General features: G+C 36.5%; 1 protein-coding gene and 1 long non-coding RNA gene across 9 annotated transcripts in view; one reads left to right on the top strand and one right to left on the bottom strand.

Moving 5' to 3' along the window:
• The window catches only part of JAKMIP1 (janus kinase and microtubule interacting protein 1), a 249,911-nt gene that overhangs the window by 109,451 nt on the left and 117,054 nt on the right, over positions 1–23,406 (top strand). For 7 of the 8 annotated variants that reach the window (XM_056338882.1, XM_056338907.1, XM_056338874.1 and 4 more), the window contains 8 exons: positions 3,566–3,694; positions 5,008–5,136; positions 9,633–9,716; positions 13,497–13,559; positions 14,804–14,902; positions 17,915–18,016; positions 21,078–21,131; positions 22,151–22,216. In XM_056338882.1, coding sequence (XP_056194857.1) covers positions 3,566–3,694; positions 5,008–5,136; positions 9,633–9,716; positions 13,497–13,559; positions 14,804–14,902; positions 17,915–18,016; positions 21,078–21,131; positions 22,151–22,216 — 726 coding nt within the window. The remainder of the gene's footprint in view (positions 1–3,565; positions 3,695–5,007; positions 5,137–9,632; positions 9,717–13,496; positions 13,560–14,803; positions 14,903–17,914; positions 18,017–21,077; positions 21,132–22,150; positions 22,217–23,406) is intronic. The other variant, XM_056338883.1, reaches the window with a different exon arrangement.
• Positions 13,590–17,906, bottom strand: LOC130149373 (uncharacterized). Its single transcript, XR_008821892.1, has 3 exons — positions 15,760–17,906; positions 15,457–15,706; positions 13,590–14,383 (listed from the first exon to the last, which is right to left on the bottom strand). It is a non-coding gene; the product is annotated as an uncharacterized LOC130149373 (long non-coding RNA).

Genomic DNA, 23,406 nt, shown 5'->3' with positions numbered 1-23,406 from the left:
TACTTTTGCTACTAGTAAAGTGTTTAAATGCAGCTGGTATCTTTTGTTAAAATAATGGCATTGCTTAAAGTGTCTGCTCAAACCTATATACATTTAAGTAAAATCAAACCCACTCCTTTTCTGTTTTTTTTCACTCCTTGAATAGATGTGGGGGAGATGTGTGCATGCAGGGTTAAAGGAAGATACATTCTTAAACTGAGTAATCTACAGAAGTGACTGTATAGTGGAGGTATAGCAAACCCCCCTGTATAATAAGTCTTACTGTCAGTTTTAACTAAACTGATGCTGGCCTTCATGGTATCGTCTTCTCTGTGCCATATATGTGATAATAAAATGGAGTTTTGTTCTCCATCTTTTAAAGTCCCTTCTACCAACCTTTTCAAAGCGAAGACTTGACTCATTTATTTTGTCAGCCCTCAAGCCTAGACTTTATTGCAAGTTTTGGTTGAGCTTTACTGAAGTGTGTTTGTCATTTTTGAGGGCAAGCACCCTTGAAGCAGGAGAAAGGAGCAGGTCAGCTGTTCAGTCATCTGACTTGCCTGTCCTTGTCTGATCCCTCCGAAGCACAGGCTGATTGTTTTGAGCCCCATCCACAGGGAAGCTGTTACAGGCAGAAGAGCAGAATATAGAAGTATGGGCATAAGGGTCTTCATGCAGCTTTGTTTTGGGTTTGCTCCCAGCATCTTTGAGTAAAAGGCATCTGCACTGTAAAATGAGGATGCGGTTTTCATGAGTCTCTTGGGTTCTGTTTACCTGCCACCATCTTCTTTACCTCTGTATAACCTGCTTTGGTCTTTATGAAACTGTCTGCTCATCGGTTTGGAGTCAGAAGGTTCTTCTTGATGAGTTGACCTGGCAACCCAAATTGTAAATTTGTCTTCCTTACAACTTGAAGGTAGCACCGTTTCTTTAGCCCTATTTTCAGCTCCCAATATTTACTGGTACAATTAGTGTTGAATGATTATAGGCTGCAATCAGTACTGAGTGTGAGAGAAATGCTCAACAGGCCATCTCCCAAGGGCTAGCTATACCTCAGTTTTTGTGGTAAACCTTTGTACTTTCATGAGAGAGGAGTCTGAAATGTTTGTAATTTGAGTGTGAGAGAACACATTAGCTTTCTGGATAAGTCTTGATATTTCTAGAATAGAGCTTAAACCTGTTCCTGGTGTCAGCGTAGATGTGGTGCATAGGGACATGGTTTGGTGATGGACTTGGTAGTGCTGGGTTGACAGTTGGATTTGATGATCTCAAAGGCCTTTTCCAATCTAAATGATTTTAGGATTCCATGATTCTATGATTTGTTTTTTAAGTAGGACAGAACAGTGAACAAACTGGTGTAGTAGCATGTGAATGCTGGAGGAAACGATAAAATTATCCCAGGAAAGTGTTTCTCTGAAGAACCATAGACACATCTCTCCCTGTTGAAAGGATCACAGTGCTGCCTATACAACCAAGTAATGTGTCTTTACAGGGTTTTAGTGCTATAATTGCAATCCTTTTCTTGTGAATACACTAAATAGTGGTCTAGTAACTTGCAAAGGAAGGTGGTTTCTGAAGATTTTTCAGAATCTCTTTTCCTTCTCTGCTGCATCATCTTTTTCTGTATGCACGTGGCTTTTTGGTTTGGGGGTTGTTTTTGTTTTTTTGAGTGGATAACATCCTTTCAGAAGGAGAATTTAGCAGAACTAGTTAATTTTAAAATGCAGACTGAATGAAAATTTTAAAATTATTTGAAGGGTTCATCTTAAGTGAAGCAATTAAGTGGTTCAGAACAGGGCCTTGAAGCTGTCTTTGGTAGTTTGAGTGGGGTCAGCTGTACTTTGAAACAATAATGAAGTAGTTTAATTTATGATGTGAGCTGGTGAACCATAGTAAGCAGGGCTGCACACTGTAAATGGAGTCCATGGTGTCATGCAGGCACTGAGGCACACCTGCAGGTCTGATTTTGTGGTACCACTTAAACCACGATAGAGTATTTTGGCTGTTGATGTGAGCTATGCTGAGTCAAAAGCCATATTAAGCATTATGGGGCTTTGTGAGAAAGCGAAGACGGTACTTTGTAGACAAACTGGAAGAATGTATAAGGTTAGGTAAGCCTAGAAGACTGTAGGGAAAAGTAAATATTTGGAATTCATAATTAGATAGGCATTATAAATAAAATAAAACCTTTCAGTATCTTGAATGAAATTGATAGCTCATGATTCCACTCAGTGAGTTTGGCTTTGCTGAGATGTAAGACGTCTAGTGTTCTGAATTAATAACAACTGATAATTTTTTTCATCATTTAGGCTTCTTTAATGAAACAAGGTTGTTATCTTCTCACATACAACCTGTGGTTTATATTAAAAACAAACCAAAACAAAATACCTGGAAAAAACTGTGACATCAGGATCTGTGATTCAGCATCAAGCAGTGTTAAAAAATATAGAGGTGGATAGACAGATTTTTCTTCATCTTCTTAGAGCCACCTCTCTTCACTAGCCTTGCTGTCTACAACGTTTCGTAACCTGGCTCCATTTTTCCAGCAACACCATTATTATTTTTTTTTCTTTTCCATAATTTCTTGCTTCTCTAGATTTGTGTTGGATTAATAGAACACTTGTGTGGTGTAAAAAGTTAGGCTTTCTATTGATTAATAACAGTTAACTTTTGTTACTGTTATTTGGGAAGGAAAAATACTTGAAAAACTTTTTCTAGTTAAATGTTTAAAACAATTTTATTTTTGTGAACAGTGGAATTGTCTATGGAAATTTGCTGCTTTCTGAGCATATGTTAGAAGACTGATGGAAAGGGGGTTTTTAAAATGGAAAGAATTATTATAGTTGTGATATTTTATATAAAACACATGTTTCACAATAAGTATTGTACTATTCACTTCCATTGGCTACTCATTTTCTTTAGTTTTCTGTAAGCATGCATTTAATTGATTACATTATGTAACATTTTTAAAATCTGCATTGAAATGCTGCTTTTCTCTAGGCATAGTTTTTTTGTTTAGTCATAATATTGGAGCAAAGTTTTGAAAAACTTGAGAAAGACATATTGAAAAAAGAATGGAAAGCAGCAATTTATAATTTTAAGTAGGATTTTGCAAAATTGATATTATAAATCAATCTTTTTTTCTTTTTTTCTTTTTTTCTTTTTTTCAAATGAGAATGAATGATGAAATTTGTTCCACATTGTTCTTAGGAATGTTTTTTCCCTTTTGGTTCCACATATTATGTGTTGCATTGTACTGCATTACTTTCTTCTGAATAGATAATGCATTCCGCTACTGTGAATCTTGTGAGATCTGTATGATTTTGGAAAAATCAGCTTTTATACTATTGCTAAAGCATTATTCTATTGGCAATTACCCAGTGCTACCTGCGGTTAGTTCTTGGAGGTTCTTACACGGATGTTGTTGAGAACGTAGCTCCTTTAATCAGAGAACAAGGATTTATAATGGAACTTTTTTCTTCCTAAATACTAAAATAATGGTCAGAGGAGAACTTGGCTACTGCTTACTGAGTCACTGGGGTTTTCCAACTGTTTTGCTAGTAACTAAGAAAAACTAACTTTTCAGAGGCATGTTGTGGAGACATTTTTTGGATTTGATGAAGAATCTGTCGATTCAGAAACATCATCTGTAACTTCATATAACACGGATAAAACAGACAGAACACCAGCAACACCAGAAGAAGATTTGGAAGATGTAAGTAGTAGTTGATTTGTTCTTAAATTCTATAGAAATTGACATAGAATATAAAGGCAAACATTTGTTTTTAGCTATTCTGGCACAGGAACTATGAAAAATTTGGCAGAAAATTGCTTTATCTTGTTTCAAGTCCAGTAACACAGACAGTCATTGCAATAGAATTAATAAGATAATATTTTGCCTGACAGATTTGGCAGATATTGGGCTCAGAAATAAAATTGGTTTTCTCAAGCCCTTTCTTATTAGTCAAAAGAAAATGAATATGAATGTTGCTTTGCCAAAAGTCAATAGTTAATAGACAATAGTTTCCCTTTCAACCTTCTAATTTATTTGACAGTTCTGATACAACCAGGGCTTTTTTTGTATACTTACAATACTCAGAGAGGCTTTTGCAATTCATTAAGGCTTAAATGATCATAGGTAGTAAATACCCACTGACAGGTTTTGTCTCAGCTCTGTGATATACAGTGCAGCTGGCCTACTTTAAAAGATTGCAAGGCTGAGGACAAAGCATGAATTAGATGCTCTTTTTCATATTTCTTTCCTGTTCACTAGCTTGTGCCTAATACTCCTCAGTTACAAGAAGCTTTCTATTTTCCTAGGTTTAATATCTAATAATATTGTAATCTCTTTTCCTTGGAGCTTGAGTTCCTGGAGCAAAAATTAATTAAAGGGAAGGACATTTATTGCCCTCAGCATTATAAGGAAAGACCTTGAAGGTGTTTATGTCAGTTGCTCAAAATTCCAAGAAAATTAAGACATTAAAAATACTTCATCTTAAAAAAAAAAAAAAAAAAAAAAAAAAAAAGCAAAGCACACACCCACCCACCTCTACCCCCCATCTTATGGCTTTTGAAATGTAACTTCTGTGTTAGTGTGCTTGTGCTGGTAAAATGCTTTACCCTGGCATGGTAGAGAAAAAGAGTAACAAGGGAGTGATGGACTGCATGACAAATAGAATGAGCTCCTTCAGAAGCTCCTGTGGCTCTGGGGTTGCTGAAGACAGTGGTGCATAGAACTGTTCTATCTCATCTTTCCCCAGTCAGTTTCTTCCCATTTCTATATGTTACTGCCTTATATAGTAACTTACACTGTCCTGAAATTGTAAGATAGACACAGTTACTGATATCTGCATTTCTGCATTATCCTCAAATCATCCTTCCATTTCTACTTCTTTCAGTTTTTTAAACCTTTGAGACTCAGTATGAGTTGTTGTTGTTGCTTGTTGTGTGTATCTATCTGTCTACATAAACAAACCCATTATCATATATATTTACACAAACCCACTTCTTTTCCCCCTCTTCATTAAGAGCACACCTAAAGAAGAAGCTGAACTAAGGTTCTGCCAGCTAACAAGAGAATATCAAGCTTTGCAAAGAGCATATGCATTGCTTCAAGAACAAGTTGGTGGAACACTGGATGCAGAGAGAGAAGCAAGGGTAATTTTTTAACTGAAATGCCTTTTAACTCTGAAATCATTGAAAAAGTTGAAATAACTTGGAATAGCAGGAGGTATATTTGCAGGTCAGTGCAATGCAAAGCACGATGTTTTTGAGGATTAGAGGATATTAACAGTAAGGTGACAATTCAGCTTCATCTGGTGGGATCAGAACAAAGATCTCATACTTTAATCTAGCATGCATAATATATTAAAGATTTTGGTAGTAAGAGTGTTATTGAGAATGAGATCCCAATTGAACTTGCAATTTGGATAGCAATATAATGGATTTAAAAGAATTGGAGAATAGGTTTTTGTTAGTACTTAGGTACTTTTATCATATGAGTATATTAAAAATCTGACCCAAATCTGACAAGGGAAGTTTTTCTTCAAATGTTTTGTAGAATATGTGAAATCATAATTTCTTCTTAAAAAAATTATCAGTTTGAGAGTATTCTTACACTAAAAAGCACATAGCTAACTGTTGTTCCTATTAAATGTCAGGATGTGTCATTGTTTGCTCTCTCTGAAATAAATGGGGTTTTTTATCCTCTCAGCAATCTCTGTACTATAGGTAGTTGATGTGTGACAGAGTATGTGTTCTGGTTTGATTTACCTTTCTGCCACCACTAAACCATTTAGTGCAGAGATGAGGTTAGCAGAAGTCACGCTAACATCTTCCATTCTGTTTTTTCCAAAATGGGGAGGTGAGAAATCACTTCAAAATGAATTGGTGAGCTCTGACTCAGTCTGCAGATCTATTCACTGTACAGCAGTGACATCAAATAGAACTGAGTTAACTAGACACTAAAATTCTTCTACTTTATCACATCTCCTTGCAGATAGGGGCATGTCTAGAAATGTAGCATATTTCCAAGTGCTCCTCTGACTGAATAACTATTATGATCGATGACCAGAGAGCATGTAACATCCAAAAGGGTAAGCAATAGCCATAGGGCTTGAAACTTCATCATCTTCACCCCATGTCCTTCATTGTGCATCAAGTACAGCTTGAACCTGCAGACTGCTGACTACTGAGAGAGTTGACTGATGTAATTGTGAGGCCATTCTCAATTATCTTTGGAGCATCATGGCAATTGTGGGAGGTTCCTGAGGACTGTAAGAAAGCAAATGTTACTTGTCTTCAAGAAGGGCAAGGAGGAGGATCTGGGGAACTGAAGGCTGGTCATTCTCACCTCCATCCCTAGGAAAGGGATAGAGCAAATAATCATGGAAACTGTTTCCAAATTCCTGAAAGACAAGAAGGTGACTGGGTGTTATCAGTGTAGTTTTACAAAAGGGAAATCATGCTTAACCAGCTTGATAGCCTTCTGTGATGAGGGGACTAGCTTGGCAGGTGAGTTGAGAGCAGTGGATGTTGTTTATCTTGACTTCATTGACACTCTCCCTAATAAGATTATCTTAGGCAAACTGATAAAGTACAGACTAGACAAAGGGATACTAAGGTAGAGTGAAAATTGGCTGAAATATCTTAAAGGGTGGCAGGAAGTTCAGCTGGAGGTATCATCAGTGGCTGCATTAGGAAGAAGGTCCCCAGCAGACCAATGGAAGGTGATCCTTCCTCTCTACTCGGCATTGATGAGGCCACATCTGGAGTGCTGGGTGGTTGTGGTTTAGCCCCAGCTGTTGACTAAACCCCACACAGCTGCTCACTCATTCCGCCTGACAGGATGGGGAAGAGAATCAGAAGGATAAAAGTGAGAAAACTTGTGAGTTGAGATAAAGACAGTTTAACAGGTAAAGCAAAAGGCATGTGCACAAGCAAAGCAAAACAATGGATTCACTGATTACTTGCCATCAGCAGGCAGGTGTTCAGCCATCTCCAGGAGAGCAGGGCTCCATCACAGGTAATGGTCACTTGGGACACCATAACTCTGAATGCCCCCCCTTTCTCCTCCTCCTTCCCCCAGCTTTATATGCTGAGCATGATGTCCCATGGTATGGGATATCCCTTTGGTCAGGTGGGGCCAGATGTCCTGGCTGAGTCCTCAAACCTCCATGTGCCCCCCAGCCCACTCACTGGTGGGTGGGGTGAGGAGCAGAAATGTCCCTGGCTCTGTGTAGAGCACAACATCCCTGTGTTATCAACTCTTGTTTCCTCCAGAAATCCAAAACAGCCCCATACGAGCTACTGTGAAGAAAATTAACTCTACCCTAGCCAAAACCAGCACATGGGTTCATCTCTGGGCAAGTATTAGAAAAACACAGACATACGGGACAGAATGCAGTGAAGGGCCACAATGATTAAGGGCTTGGAGAGCGTGATACACAAGGAGAGGCTTTGAGCTGGGCATGTTCAGCCTGGATAAGAGAAAGCTCGGGGATATCTTACCAGTTTGTGTAAATGCCTGATGGAGGGAGTAGAGAAGATGGAACCAGACTTCTCAGTGGGATCCAGTGAAAGGACAAGATACAACAGTCACAAATTCAAATACAATACTATTTAAGCATAGAAAAAACCCGTCTTACTCTGAAGGCAGTCAAACATTGAAGCAGGTTTCCCAGAGATGCTGTGGAATGTTCGTCCCTTGAGATATTCAGAACCCCACTGGACAAGGTCTTAAGCAGCCTTATCTAGGTGCCTTCCCGCTTTGACCATGGAAGTTGGAAAGGTGATGCCTTCCAGCCTCAGTGAGACTGTGATTCTAAAAAGTGTTTAGGCGTTAAAAAACCCCTAACCTACTTACCCCCCAAAAATACCTCCTGTACCCCAGAAATGGAGAAACATGTTAAATATTAAATATTGTGAACTATTGCATATTACTGCCTTGCTACATGCGCCCTTCGTTGTATTGTGCCACCGCAACATGTTGTTAATAATACAGAAAGACAAAGATTTTAATGTGGTTTAAAAAGTACTGATGGGGATGGACTCAATTTATCCCAGAGGTAGGAGCTGCCATTAGTTTAATGGTTCCACTACTTGAACAATAAATAAAATATTCACAAAATTCTATATTGCTAGTTTGATGATGGTTATTAGGCTTACATGTGTGCTGTTTCATCCATGTCATTTTCTCTGACAAGCATTATAAAATCCACTTACTGAATATTCTCAGGTATAGAAACAGTGTGCTTGTGAGAGCAGTTCTGTGTGTTCAAAAGCAAAGCTTTCCAGATAACAGTTACAGAAGAATGTAGACTGCTTGACATTATTTGGAGTTATTTACAGCTAAAAATGTTAGTCCTTGACCGTCAGAACGAGTATCTAGAAGATTCAGGGTTTACTTTAATATGTGTCGAGTTTTGTTATGTGTTTTTTCAAGGTTCTTTGAAGTGACTCTCAATCAACATTAACTTTTTTCTCCCTGTGAAATACAGTTCTTATAGTACTAGAACTATTGCTTTATGGCTTCATTTGTTAGAGTCTTCAGCATCTTACAAAAGCCTAGTCACATTTGGCACTCTTTTTTTAAGTAGGACGCTTAGCCAGGGAAAGCAACAAGGACTTTGGAGATCACTTCTGAAGCTACAGTTGGGGCGAGGGGGTGTAATTACATCTACCATTAAAGGAAGATTTCAGAGGTCCTTGTGTCTGTCAGTCATGAGAGACCATTATATATTTCCTTTGCCTTCATGGAAAAGGAGACCCTGGTATTTTTGTAATAGCTTTTTTAAATTTTATTTTGCAGCTATTTGCAGACTTTCCCTTTAGTACACTTTGTAATTGTAGCTCTTTGTTTTCAATGGTGTTGTGATCTCTTTTGTCACATCCACGCAAATCCATCTTTTGAATGAGTCAGAAGGTAGCTTTTTGCATGGCTAGTTTTGTAGGGCCCGGTGTTCTGATGGGATGAACATTTCCTATTACTTTTAGATGAGGCTTAAGGTAAACAACAAGGACCCAAAGATGCAAACACGCAGAAGGAAATCCCTGTAGGAATTTTTAAACTGTTTGGGTGAAAGGGTACCTGAAGTATGGTGGGAAAAGTACTGGTAGTAGCCCAAGGAACCTCAGTGGCTGAAGGTCTCCAGAGATATCCTTTGGTTTATATCCTTTTTTTTTGGTACCTGGTACGATTCAGTCCCTTTTAGTGCATCACTGGACTCAGGGGGTAATACCTACTGTAGTGCAATAGTGTAATAATCACACAGAATGAGAAAAACTGACTCCCCTATGTGTTTTATGGGATTTGTAAATTATTGTGGGTGAATATATTTTATTTACCTGTAGGCCTTTTTCAGGGCTTATTGCAATTCTCCTTCTTTCTTGCCCCTTTTTTCCCAATTACCTTGAATTATTAAAGCTTATGAATAGCTTCTTAGAACTCTTTCAGTTCCTAACTTCCACCCCACCCCACCCCAGCCCCCAAGGAAAAGCTTTGTCATTAAATATGTGATGATAAAAAAGCATTAAAAACTGACTGGGCAGCCCGTAAATGGGTAGAAAGTATGTGTACTTTGATTCATCATGCAGTTATATCTACCTGTCTACCTGGATGTGCATGCTTTTTGAAACTTTTTTTTTTCCTCCAGACTCGTGAACAACTACAAGCTGATCTTCTCAGGTGTCAGGCAAAAATTGAGGACCTGGAGAAAGCTCTAATCGAGAAAGGACAGGTAAACGGCTCTCTTAATGTCCTCCACCACATCATTTTCTCCCTTGCATGCAGTGGTGCCCTTGCCATCTTCATTGCTTGCTGGTGTCTAAGTGTGACAAATATGGCTTAATTGCTACTCCAGCAATAGGTTACTTAAATAAAGGAAAGTATTATATAGGCTAAGAAAATGCCATTAAAGATTAATTTTCTAACACATAATAGCATAACGCTGAAATCACCGCATGTACATGCATTGTAAATTTTGTTCCTGTTGTCATTGGGTGAAGGCCTTTTTCCTGTTTTCCATTTTTTATTTGCTATAAATTCCAATAAAATAAATATTCTATATTTGTACTGGAGAATATTTTTGGTGTGTAGCATAGAAAATTATTTTTTTTAAAAAATCACTTCCACACACACTTCAGCTAGAGAAATGAACCACCAAGTATGTCTGGTTACTGGAAGCCACTTGCAGTGTCACTGTCCTAGGCGTAAATTCTTAGAGGGCCCAACTGCTTTCAAATTCCCATACCATCACACAGATCAAAATTAGGCTTCATGCTGCACTGTATCTTGTAATTACTTGACGAAGATGTGGCTACTGATGCATATTTAATAATGACCAGGATCTTCAGGAAGGCTGATTAAGAGTTATGAGAGTGCATTTCGAAAATGTTCAGGTGCTTCACTGCTAGAACACGCTGAGAAAATTGGGAAGATATAATTTTATGCTTTGTTGTTTGAAATAACAATTTTAAGATTGCAGGTAGTGTATGTAATATAAAATATTGCTATCTGTAGATATAAATTTCAAAGACTAATGATTGAATAAAAACAACCTACAAATAATGCCAAGTTAATGATATTACTATTTTTATTATTCTTTGTAAGAAAGAATTCTGTACGATTCTGTATAAATACAAAGGTTTGGGGACAATATTAAAATTAAGGTTTAAAATTGTTTATGCTAGATTCCACAAACTGCAATTTGCTTAGTAAATTCCATGTAAATAAAATCTTACTAAAAATAGACTGTTATCAATCTAAAAATGGTGGGTCACCGAGCTTTTGGAAGAATAAATGAAACTGAAGACTTCTCAAGGATCTACTGCTGACATTTTAGTGTGTTGATGATAAAGGTGTTGTGGGCGAATTGCTGTGTAATTGAAAACATAAAATAGTTGTCTATTACAGTGTAAAATTTAAGTACTGTGCTGGTAAATAAGATAAGTGAAGGTGGATACCTATGTAAGAAATGACTTCTGTGATTTTTGCTTCCAGAATGGTATATCAAAAAGGTATGCCTGGAACTTAGAATTTAATTAGTTATTACTTTATGAGATTCATAACCACATTTTCCACCTTGTATCTCTTACTAATCCTGAGAAGGCCAACAGGGGCGTGCCAGTGAGCAGTACGATACTGTCTCTAGTGGGCTAGTTTGTGTGCTGAGAATTAGCTTTCCACAGAAGTGGGCAGAGTATCTCCCTGGGAGCTCTAGCACCTGCTTGGTTCTCCTGACCTGTTAGTATTTACATTCAACAAAATAAATGGTTGTGATGATAAACTCATTTCTTTGTGCACTATGTGATTTATTTTTTTATTATTATTACTTGTCATTTAGGTGGTCATGGTAGTGATGGTGATTGAATAATACTTCTGAAATGTTCATTTGGGGAACCGGTCCCTAAAGTGCTTTTGAAAGGGAAACAATGAATCAAAAGATCCTAGCATATTATCCCAGGATTTTTCAGTTGTCCTTTACAGCTTTAGGAAACAGAAGCACCAAAGACCTTTGCAATTCTCCTGAAGTCAAATTCAGAGCAGGAGATTAGAATCTTATTGTTAAAAAAATATTTGAAGTTTGGCTTATAACAATTTATGTCGAATCTCAAAGTAAGTGCCAATGGCTCTTTTAAGAGAATTAATCTCTCATGAGATTGATCTGTCAGAATTCCCCTAGATGTAAAATAAAACTAATAATCCATTTCTGCAAGGTACATTGAGGTGCATGCATAAAAAACTTTATATTAATGGAATACATTCTTATAAGATATTGATGGGGTAAATAATAAATCTGAACATATTGGAGTATATAATGTGCCAGATGGATTGTGAGCTCAGCTTTCCCAGTGACCTGGTGTGTACATAAATATAATTCTACTGGAGTTAAGGTTTTCTCAGAAAGTAAGGTTGAACTTCATGAAGAAAGACACAGAAGTTAATTATCAATAGGGCAAATTAATCTTTTTCTTCTACTTGTTTAAACTGGAGTAGTTGAACCTCCTGGTCTGATGTAACCTTTGAACCTGCCTTTCACTGTATGCATGCATTGGAATATTCACCCTACATCTGTGCGTGCAAGCCTGTTCGTTCCTTGACCTTAGTAAAATGCTAGTTAAATGTTAAACTAGACATGGAATTTTATTCTCAACATTTCTTTTACTTGTTTCAAAAGTTCTTGTCAAATTTCATGCCTTTTCAGTACTCATTTTATTATATTATTCTTAGTATGATACTTATCATAACCCTGAAGAGCTTGTTTACTGCATGAAAGTTGAAATGTACTTGCACATTCTTGTATATGAGTGGGAAAAGGAGAAAGAACAGTAGAATATGAAACTGTAGTGGACAGTAGACAGAAAAATTAACTTTTTAGTGTTTTTGAAGAATGCCAATTGGAGTAAATGTTATAATGATTTAGATTCTTTTGGTTGATATTTCAAAGCTAGTTAATGGACTGGGATAGCCAGATTTTATTAATTTCTCATGCAGCATCAATGTGCAAATACCTTGCTGACAAAGGAAGTATCAGCCTTAATACTTTAGTAAAGATATCTAGATTTTAAATAGATGTGGTCCTTTTTACCTAGAAAATAATCTGATCTAGAGTTAGTATGGCATGTTAAATGTTGGTATTATTAAACATATTAGAGCAGTATGATCTAGGTTATGTAAAAAACTTTTCTCTGTAGGGAGAACAAAGTGAATTTGGCAGTTATAATCCATTAAATCTGAATGCCTAGCTATGGCTAGTGGTGAGGTTTTGTAGCTTGGGTCTTTAAAGGGACATTTGATGAGGCCTTTTGAAGCCATGGAGAAACCTAAAAGGAAAGATCGGCTTTGGAACAAGTGGTCAAATGGAAATACAGTTTTCAAATGGAGTATAGAATATCTTATATCACTTCACTTCCACCACAGCTTTGAATTCCATATCACAAACACTGTGTATGAGCCTGATTCTCACACTTTTAGCAGAGGGCAATTAACTGCATACCATTGAAGCTTATTTTCAGTCATTAGGGGTAATAAAATGTTTTTCTTCCCTTCCCATTCTCTATTCGGATTTGCATTACGCCACTCAAAATGGGTTGATTTTGCAAGAAAGTTACCAACTCTTTGCAATGGAAAGAAATAGTTTTGAGTTAAGCTGAGTAAATAAATGTTTTTTAAATGCTATGAAATATCATATAACTGTGTTCACCCACAATTGCTCTATGTAATGATTTTAAAAGATATGCTTAGCTGGAACATACTAGGAAACGAAAGTAAAAGAAGACTTATAGGACTCAAATAAGTCTTCAGCTTCAGGAAAAGAAGGGAACTTTTATTTCCTCTGTAGTATAAAATGCTGTTTATCCTTGAAATACCTAAATAGCTTTATTTTTTGATGTGTGACCACTTTTATGCTTGAATGTACAATGATGTTTGAAATCTTCTAGTTATTGTGGTCATTTGTAAGTCTTGCTTAACAAAATATATATAATCTTAATTTTTTTAATCCTCTTCTTCCTCATAGGATTCAAAATGGGTAGAAGAAAAGCAGCTGTTAATCAGAACAAATCAGGAATTGCTAGAGAAGGTATGTGTTCATAGTCTGGAATATTTTCACAATTGCTTCCCTTTATCATAAAAGAAATGGTAAAAGGAAATGGGTGTACTAAGTACTGGAACATCAACATGAAAATTGCTTACTTATTTCTCTTCAGAAACAGAAATTTGGATAAAAAAGTCTAATTAAAGTACCAATATGCTTTTGTACTCTTTGGAAATGGAAGCTTCTCTTTATTGTGGAATTACAAATTGTATAGCGAACAGTAGATCCCAAGCTAGCTGATGTTTCCAGTGTCCAACAAAATACAATCTATAGTATTAAGCATAATGTGGAATCTTGTATTTTGCCAAACAGTTACACAAAGATTATTATTGTCCTGAGCACTAATAAAAGTGCCTGCTCCCTTCAGCCTTCCATTTTTTAAGTTTTTCCACATATTAAGTAATACTGATTGATTTAAGACTATTGTATCATTTTCTGTCCGAGATACTAAGAGATAAACATCCTCATTGTTTTTCATCAATATTGGTGGGAAAGTTAGCGAGTACTTAGGAAGTCAAAGGATTATATTTGTTAATTAGTAGGTCTATATTAATATAATAGGAGTAAGATAACCAAAGAAAAATTCATGACTAAAAGTAGCTACAGTTGGACTTAATTTATTCAGACACTTACATGGGTATTATAAGCATTATAGTATGTTATGCCAGACATTACATTTCTGTTTAGTTTTATACAAATAAAAAGGTCACCCAGTTAAGTTAGACAGTAGACCAAAGCTATTAGTTGGCATAATGAATAGTCAATTTTGAACTTCTATTTTGTCATTGTTAGCACTCCAAAGCGCAAATCTGGAAAATTAAAAAGTAGGTATTAAACCCCCTCCATTACTGTCTTTCGTATGCTGTAAAGAGTAGATGTCCAGTTACACAAAGACAATGAGAACAGTCTACCCAAATGTTAATGTAATCCATTTTCATTCACTTGATTTCAAAAGAAAACTTGTATTGCTTAACTTATTTCGATATAATATTCATACCACTTTTCATACTACTTCCAGATAACTGTTCTAAGAGAACTTTGACCATTTTCTGCTGGCAGTTCTCACAAATACTTTCTGATGTGATGTTCCTTCTTTATCTCCAAGACACAGCCCAACATCTAATGAGAAACTGAAATAATTAGCAGTTTTGTCTAAACTCCTGGCCCGTAACTCTGTACAGTATTTTCCTTTGCTTATGGGGTGTTATGATGCTGTGTTTGTCTCATAGATTTACAGAATGGAACAAGAAGAGCATCAGCTGAAGAATGAAATGCAAGATGCAAAAGACCAGAACGAGCTGTTAGAATTCAGAGTGCTAGAGCTTGAAGTAAGAGATTCTCTCTGTTGCAAACTCTCAAATGGAGCAGAAATTATGTTTGAACCCAAGCTGAAATTCCTGTAAAGATTACTGATGTCTGGTGCATGTTTAAGGGAAGTCACTTAGGTATCTATTTTTTAAATGTTGTATCTTGGGATAATGAAATTGATGCCGCTGCCTTAATATGTTTTGGAGAGAGTGCTCACTAATGTTTATAAAGATGTAATATAGCTAATATATATTGCATATAGTTTGTTTTTCATCTAATAAAATATTTTGTTTTGCAATATTTTGCCTTTTTTATTTGTTTCATTTCCATAACTGCTCCTTTCCTGCATGTAAAATCACTTGGTATGTATACTACAGCCTTGGTTGGCATTGTTTAAATTAACACACCTTCTCACATCTTGCATGCAGCGATCTGACTAAAGATCTGACACATCCATCACATCAATGTATAATTGCTTTTAATTACATTTGTTTAAGCTTGATGATGTTAATATGAAGTAAAATTATCTTAAAAGAACACATTTTGATAGCACCTTTGAAAGAATTTCTCTTACCTGAAATCCATTTTCTGATGGTATAAATGGTCATGTACTGGAAATAATTGGCCTCAGTCAATGAAAAAAGGGAAACAAAAACCCTCTGAGAATGTCAAAGTTGAAGTGGTGAAGCACAAGTAAAACTTCTGTACATGAAAGCAGTATGTTGCCCTATACTTTGCATTAACGAAGTAACAGATAAATTATTTGTTAATTACAATTTGAACATGTAGCCTGTATCACAGGAGAAAGCAATGGTTCTCATCACCTCGTAAGTGGGGCCCGTGTCAAATTTAGTAATGCTAAACTAGTTCTCATCACCTCGTAAGTGGGGCCCGTGTCAAATTTAGTAATGCTAAACTAGTTGTGTGCGATGCACTGTTGTCACACAGTTGTATTGCCTGATAACACATTGTTCAGTTTTAAAGATCAGCATTCTTAACACCATTTAGAATAAACTCTCCAAGAAACCTGTCATTGTCACTCCTCCATAATTTTCATCACCCAGCACGTTTCACCAAAAATCTTGGCATGTGTAACTTCTCTGATAAAGACAGAAAGGTCGTGTCTTCCTGTTATGTGAACATTCTGCTTTTTGCTGTTGACATTTCTTAATCTTTGTTTTAATCCTTTATCAATCATATATTTTGATGTCATAGCCCATTATATTCAAAATTATTAACTTAGTTTAGTAGAATTTCAGTAAATGTTCAGGAAAATAAACATGCCTTTTAATATACATCTTTTTATTTTATTAAGCAACTGTAAAGTAAAATACCAAACAATTTATCATTTGGATTGGCAGTTACACTAGAAACTGCTTCCTAATGTATAAGTGTTCTTAGAAGTAAAATAATCCAAAAAGTTTTCTTAGGAAACAAAAAAAAAATGCTTCATGAATGTATTTTTCACATGGAAGAATCACATGAAAAATAGCTCAGTGTGATGTGTCGAGTTGTGTCATGTGCCAAATTTTTAAGGATTTGTTTCACAGAATAACAATTCAAGCATTTTTGCATGATTGTAAGAAAAGTGTTTTGTTTTCTTCCCTTAATAGGCAAACATCTAGTCACAAATGTGATGGACAAAGTGAGTGCTTTAGTAAAGTCAGGAATGCTTCTGGTAGTCAGGACAGTATTTTTTGAGAGTGATTGATTACATTCTTTTGGATGAAAATGAGGCCAGAGTAGAAAAGAACCATTTATCATTTAATGCAAGCAAATTGATGTGAATTTAATGCAATAGCAAGCCTCTGGTTTCGGGTTAAAAGACCTAGGTCATTTAAACCCATTTCAAAATTACACGGTTAATGCAAATATTTTTTAAAACTGATCCTATGAAGGGGCAAAAATGTATAGGGTATGGAGACTTTTTTTCCCACCTATAGTTTCAAATTAGGTTTAAGCTAGTTAATGAACAAGGGTTGCCATGCTTTCTAACTTGCTTAAGTGAATGGATGCAGCCCGCTTGCCATATCAACTAAAGCACCTAAATTCGTGTTTTAGAAGATGGGCCCATGCATGGTTTGTCATAGGAGCAAAAATGTTTGCAGTAGCTCACTCTCATTGTACTGTCAGAAAGTGAAGCTCTTCTTGCAGTGCTACCTCTTGTAATATGAAGAGGAAAGCTGATTTTCCTCACTTGTGTTCCCGTAGCCAAAGAGAATTCAGAGTAAGACCCAGTGCCTGGGTTGCCCAGAGCCTTCAATCCAGTCATTTTCACAAGCATGTTAAAATTTGACTTAAATAAAATAGCTTATTTATTGTTTCTCTGTATTTCTGCCTTCTGAAGAAATAATAGGTTGGATTTTGAAGAAACACATGAAAGTCAAATAGATGACCTGGATAAGTTTTAGAAATACTATAGTTTTAGATAAGTGGGAATTTAACATTTTTAGTTTTGACGAAAGGATATCATAAGTGTAGCTAGTGTTGCCTTTCAACATGTTCAGACATCCTAGGTTGTGCAGTGAGCAGGACTGGGGGTTTTACATGCTCTAATACAAAGGTTAACTGCAGAGTAAACGAGGAGCAGATGCACAGCCTTAGTTTTATTGAGAAAATCTTCAGGGATAATACTATTCCATGGTAGAGTTTGAATTGTTTTCTGCAGTTTCTTCTTCCTAAACTGTTCTTTGTTCCATGAAAGAAAGCAATAGTTAAATCAACATAAACCTATAGAGTATTTTAGGGCTCCACTCAGTTACTTGGCTGGCATGCCAGGGCTCCTCCATCTGAGTGCCAGTTAACTTTGCAGAAACCGTATGTGCATGGAATCAGTGGCAACTAAAACCATTTTTGTGCTTAGTTAAAGCCAAAATCCTTCAAATACAGTGAAAGTAAGAGGAAATACCATATATTTGGAACACAAATAGGAACCTGGTTTTTTTTTAATGTACGAGTATGTTTTGTAAAGGTGGGAAATAAATGTTTGCATATAATCACGCGTGTTGTTTTTAAACAAAATCTTTCCTCAGGAGAGAGAACGAAGGTCGCCGGCATTTAATCTTCACATAACCACCTTTCCTGAAAACAATGGAAGTGCACTTCAACTGTTCTGTCAACAGGAAGGAATAAAGGTATATGTAGAGCATTAGTAACAGTTGGATGGCCTGGAACCTTTTCAGAACGACCAACCCGATAACCAAACAAGTGGTTTGCCATTTACCAGGGAAGAAAATCTGAAAAATTACAGTAAGAAAAGGTATTGCTAACTGGGGAAAGGGCTTCATAAGCATATGATCTGGTAGTCTGTCAGGAGTTCATCAAAGAAAATGAAGGCTGGTCAATCAAGGTAATTTGCGTTTAGGGAACTTCTGTAAAAACATACATTGCAGAGAAGAATGTGGATGTTGATGCGATTCATTGTCAGGCATGCTACAATGCTTCATTCTTGGTATTAAATGTTTTCATTTAAGGTCAGAAGTATGATATTGACCTATTGTTTTACACCTAGTGTAGTGAAACACCTGTGTATTTCACTAGTTGAATTAATATGCTGAAGTTATTTGCCTAGGCTAGGGCCTTGAAGCATGAAGTGCCTGATCCAAAACTCATTCGAATAGGTGAGACTTTGTCATTGGAGATCAAGCATGCAATAAACATCAGGCTCTTACTTGGTTAGCTTCTGCTATGAGGAAGCAAGGATTACTCTTTTCACTTCTGTTCTGCCTTGAATGTCTAGCTGTACAAATGGATTTGCATACTGGTCCACTTAAGACTGAATTCAGGCTTCCTTTGTTAGTAAAGTTGCACGACAGGTGACGGTAACTTTTCTATGAGTAACTGAACTGGAATATCTCTATATGTGTTACACTATGGCACTCACTAGTAATTTATGCTTGTGTTTGTAATTGTGTTTACAAGTCCTCATATAGAAGGCTTGTTTCTGTTCGGTGCCTTAATAAGCAGAATACTATCTGTAGTGGAGATAAAATGAAATTGTGGGTTGCATATCGTTAGGGAGCTGAGTAGTTTAAAGGAAAAAAATTATAATTTGATTCTTACCTACAGGTTTGCTTGGGTAGTCATTTCCCAGACCACAGCAAGGGCCATCAGCTAGCCTATTACCTTTCACACAGAGCCTCCATGGGATGCCAGACCTGCTTTTTACCTTATCTGTTCTTTGAATTTGCATGCTGGCTCTAGCAGGTACAGCTTACTGCCATCTAGAATTCATATTGTTTTCCACCGTCTTCTGTTGCAATTCTGAAGAGGTGGTTTTGTCAATCTGCATTTCAGTTCACTTACCTGGAAGCATGGGCAGTCACCTAATTTCAGTCATACTGAAATTGCGGACTTTGTATATGTTTTGTGTGTCTTTCAAAATTGTTAGCCTTCAGTCACAAATTAGATTCTAGAATAATGCAAAATCTGATTTGGTTTCTAACTCTTACTTTATGCTTCCTCATGGAATTAAATGAATTAGAATGAGTATTTCTGGCTCAATAGGTGCAAGAACTTGCACACCTTACTGAATTCCATTCTTCACTAGTGTAACTGAGCAGCTAAAGACATTTCCATTCAATATTGTCAGTGCTGGTCATAACCAATAGTTTTGTTTTTAACACTGGTCCAAACACAAGTGTGTGTTAAGCTCCTCACCATTCCAAAATTAGTGGTGTGCACTGTTTAATAGCTAATGTAACATTTGGAGACACTGCTGAAGTGTTTGGGAAGAGAGGGAGGGAAATTCTCAGGATAGACCAACTTGGACAGAACACATTATTCCTTTTTTAGAGCCAGGATGAACTAACCGGTAGATTCTCTCCCACATCTGTGTCTGGTCTTCAGGAAATCTTTCATTTCTTACTAAGCCTTGCTCACTGGAGTCTGTTGAGGTACAGTCATGAGCAATTATATTCTGGTGTAGCTATGTAATTTGCAAGCATAGCTAATTTAGCTTTAAAAAATTTTAAAGATTGATCACCCTGCCTACCAACATAATACAGCTGCACAACAGACAGATGCAAACCAGCATGTTACCTCCTGTAAGTAATGACAGTAGTGAGCCAGGGCACAGGTCTGTGAAATGTTGACTTAAGAAGGGCTGAATATGAGAAGCTGAGGTGCCAGCGTTTACCAAGGCTACCTTGCTTTTCGCATGGGTATTAAGCATTTCGGACTAAGATGAACGGGTCTTTGCCCACGCTCTCAAGCCTTCAAAGCTTCAAATAGTGTAGCTGCATATGAGCTGTCAATGGGAATGATCCCTGGTCCACACTAACTTGTCGACCATGTCCGGGTTAATTCAGGAGAATGCAATTAGTGCAGGTTAAACAATTCCATGAAGCTTTCCAACAACTTTTTTAAAGCAGAAAACAGAGTTCCAGGGCCTGGGGATGGACCTTGGCCCTTGGCACTGTGTAAAATACAAACATCATATGAACTTATTCCTCTCTCTTTTTCTTTTTCTTTTTCTTCTTTTCTTCTTCTTTTTTTTTTTTTTTTTTTTTTTTTTTTTTTTTTTTTTTTGTATGAGAGGAGTGCTTTTCTTGATTTCAGTGTCTGGACCTTAGTAAGGATGGGTTGTTCTCTTCTTTTTGTGGATCTGGGGGCTGACTGGCAGAGGATCATGTCTTTCTGCTCACGAAGGTTGTGAGCTGATAGCATTTGGAATCCTAGTGATAGTGTTCAGCCCACCACGTATATTCCCTCCTAACATTGTAAGGCTGATTTGAAACTCCGTGCTTTTGTTTGACAAAGAAAATAAAACCCAAACCACTCAGCAAACCTTCTTAGCAATTATTTCATTCATGCTCTCTGTCCTTTTATCTTCTGTAGCTTGATGTACTTGATGCTGTGCTCCAAACAAACAGGGAAAACAGTCCTTTAAGCCTGTTTATCAGTTTTGATCTGTCATCTCCTGCATCAATGGGATGATAAATATGAATGGTTCAGGAACATTCTGCCCTTATACGCAGACATCCCGGTTGCTTGCTATAACCAAGAATGACATTTGATTTGGCCTCTGAAAGTATCAGTGACACTTTTGTAATTGTGATGCAAAACTAAGGTTTCACTTGCTTACGTTTCAAGTCTCTTTGCATGCAGAAATGAAGAGAGGGTACATAAAATGTAGCATATAAAAACTGTTTCTCGCCGACTTTATGAAAAATAAGTGTTGAACATCTTTTTCAGGATGTGAATATATCTGAACTTATGAAGAAGCTAGATATTCTTGGAGATAATGGGGTAACAAAGTTTTAATTTCAAATATACCTCTAGTTTTATGGTTATTTTAAAGCACGGGGTTTGTTTGTTTTTTCCCCACAACAGAAAATAACATTCAAGAAAATGCACAGGGTGATTTTTATATGCCTATTTTTGCATGAGCAACATGAATGGTTAAGTATTACTTTTACAAACTTAAAAGAAAGTCTTCTGGGTAAAGTGATGCTATTGCAAAGTATTTTCTCAAGTATGCAAAGTATTTTCTCAAGATGAGATTTGATCTTGGCTGAATGACATGAGAAAAAGGCACTGTAGTAGGCAGAGGGAAAAGATACAAAACAGGGGAGAAAAATAAGGAAGTCAAAGTGAGACCTCTTGAGTAGTAACAATAGCATCTGACAGTGTGAAGGTTGCCTCTGCCAGGGGTAGATTTTCTGAGAGAAAGGGCAAGGATAACTAACTGGTTCACTTTCTTGCCCTGTATTGCCAAATACAGTATAAAATCTTGGTCATGCAGTTGGGGCAAAAACGTTGGTGGAGTTAGGATCAGTTTATAGGTAGCTTTAACAGTTTGAGGTCTCTATAATGCTAGCTTTAAGCTCTAGATTTGCCTTTTATGTTGAAAGTTCTGTGGAGGTTTCTGTGGTACTTTGTCTGCATTTGTTTTGTTAATAGGAAATCTAGCTCTGTAGTGCATGAGGGGGGGATTAACTTGCTGCAGGGCTATAGTCCAGTGAACAGGTATTTTTCTGGCTAGGAATGAAAAAAAAGACATTTCAAAATCTCTGACAGAAACCACTTAATTTTCACTGAATAATGAACTGTTGCAAAAGTGTTGTGGGGACTGGTGTACTAAAATAGAGTGGAGACTAAGTACCCTTGCTTTAGCTTTTAATACTTTCAATCATAGGACCCTTTTTGGTCACGCTTATAAAATTTTAAATGTTATAGTTGATTTATTCTTTATAGTTAAAATTTATGGCTTGTGTTAAAGGAAGGATTTCCAATCCAATTTAAAATGCGTCTTTTTTTTATTTTAGAATTTGAGAAACGAAGAACAGGTTGCAATAATCCAAGCTGGGACTGTGCTTTCGCTCTGTGAAAAGGTAGAATTCAGTAAAGATTTTTGTCTGCCTAAAGACTCATCATGCCTTCTAAGATATCACATAACTTTGCCAGGGAAGCATGGCTTTTCTGTTCAAGTCATCTGGACTGGAGCATGTATTCGTCCTTACATGACTGTTGGGATTGTGATGTGTTGAGGTCAAACCAAACTTAAAAATAAATCAAATTTAAAAATAAAAACATGTTTTGGAGATATTCCCTTAACATGAAGTACCAAAAAGCCACTTAAAAGGGACTTCATTCTCAGAAATGCCAGTGTCCTCAGCTCTCTGGGAGCTTTGCTGTGAAGTGCTAAGTCATACCACCCTGGTGCATCTTGGGCTCATATTTATGAGCCAAAAAGCTCCAGGTGGTCTTTAGTCCTTTTTTCTGTAAGTTAGCTGGCATAGATAGCATAAAAGTAGTTTGTATAAGATAGGTAATCAGTCAGGTTGCTCAGTTCTGCATGGCTAGTTCTTTACTTCTCCAATTATGGAGAGAAAATAATCTGTGTATGAGTAAAGGTGATGTTTAGAACTAAGACTCACCTTTTTCTCTGAAGAAGCTTTGTCCTTTTCATGGGCTTCTATTAAATTGTTCCTAGATGCATTCTTGAAAGTCAGAATCAGAACTTTAAAATTAAAATTTGAGCATTTTCTAATAAATGCTTTAATTGGTATAATTTTGATAACCTACTTAACTAAATATCTTAACGTAGATAATCTAAATTAAGTAATTTAATAATCATTGATTTAAGTGAGTAATTGCTATAAGCAAAATACTAAAAAGGAAAAGTGCTAAAATTCATATGCTTTTCATTACATTATTGAATTATAGAATTAAAAAGAAGAGGTGATGATCATAGCCCTTTACATCCACTAAGGAAAGTGGAAGAACCCCAGTACACAGGGCTAAGACAGAGCAAAGCTGGCCAGACTTTTGGGACTGGATTGGTTTATTATTGCTCAAGTAAATTAGTGTTTATGCAAAAAAAGTACCACTGGAATTAGAAGGCTTGTTTAATTTGTGCCAGTGATGCAGAATAAAACATACATTTTGTAATCTACAAATTATTTCCATTAGTTACTGATCACAGCAATAAGGAATTGGAAGCTTTGTCAACTGAAATAATTCCTTAAATGAATAGAAACATACAATTACAATAGAGATTTTATTTATGCTGAAGTTGATC

Source organism: Falco biarmicus, chromosome 1 (genome assembly GCF_023638135.1).
Source record: "Falco biarmicus isolate bFalBia1 chromosome 1, bFalBia1.pri, whole genome shotgun sequence".
Taxonomy (NCBI): Eukaryota; Metazoa; Chordata; class Aves; order Falconiformes; family Falconidae; genus Falco; species Falco biarmicus.
Note: the sequence above shows the minus strand (reverse complement) of the source record. Positions and strands in the feature narration are given on the sequence as shown.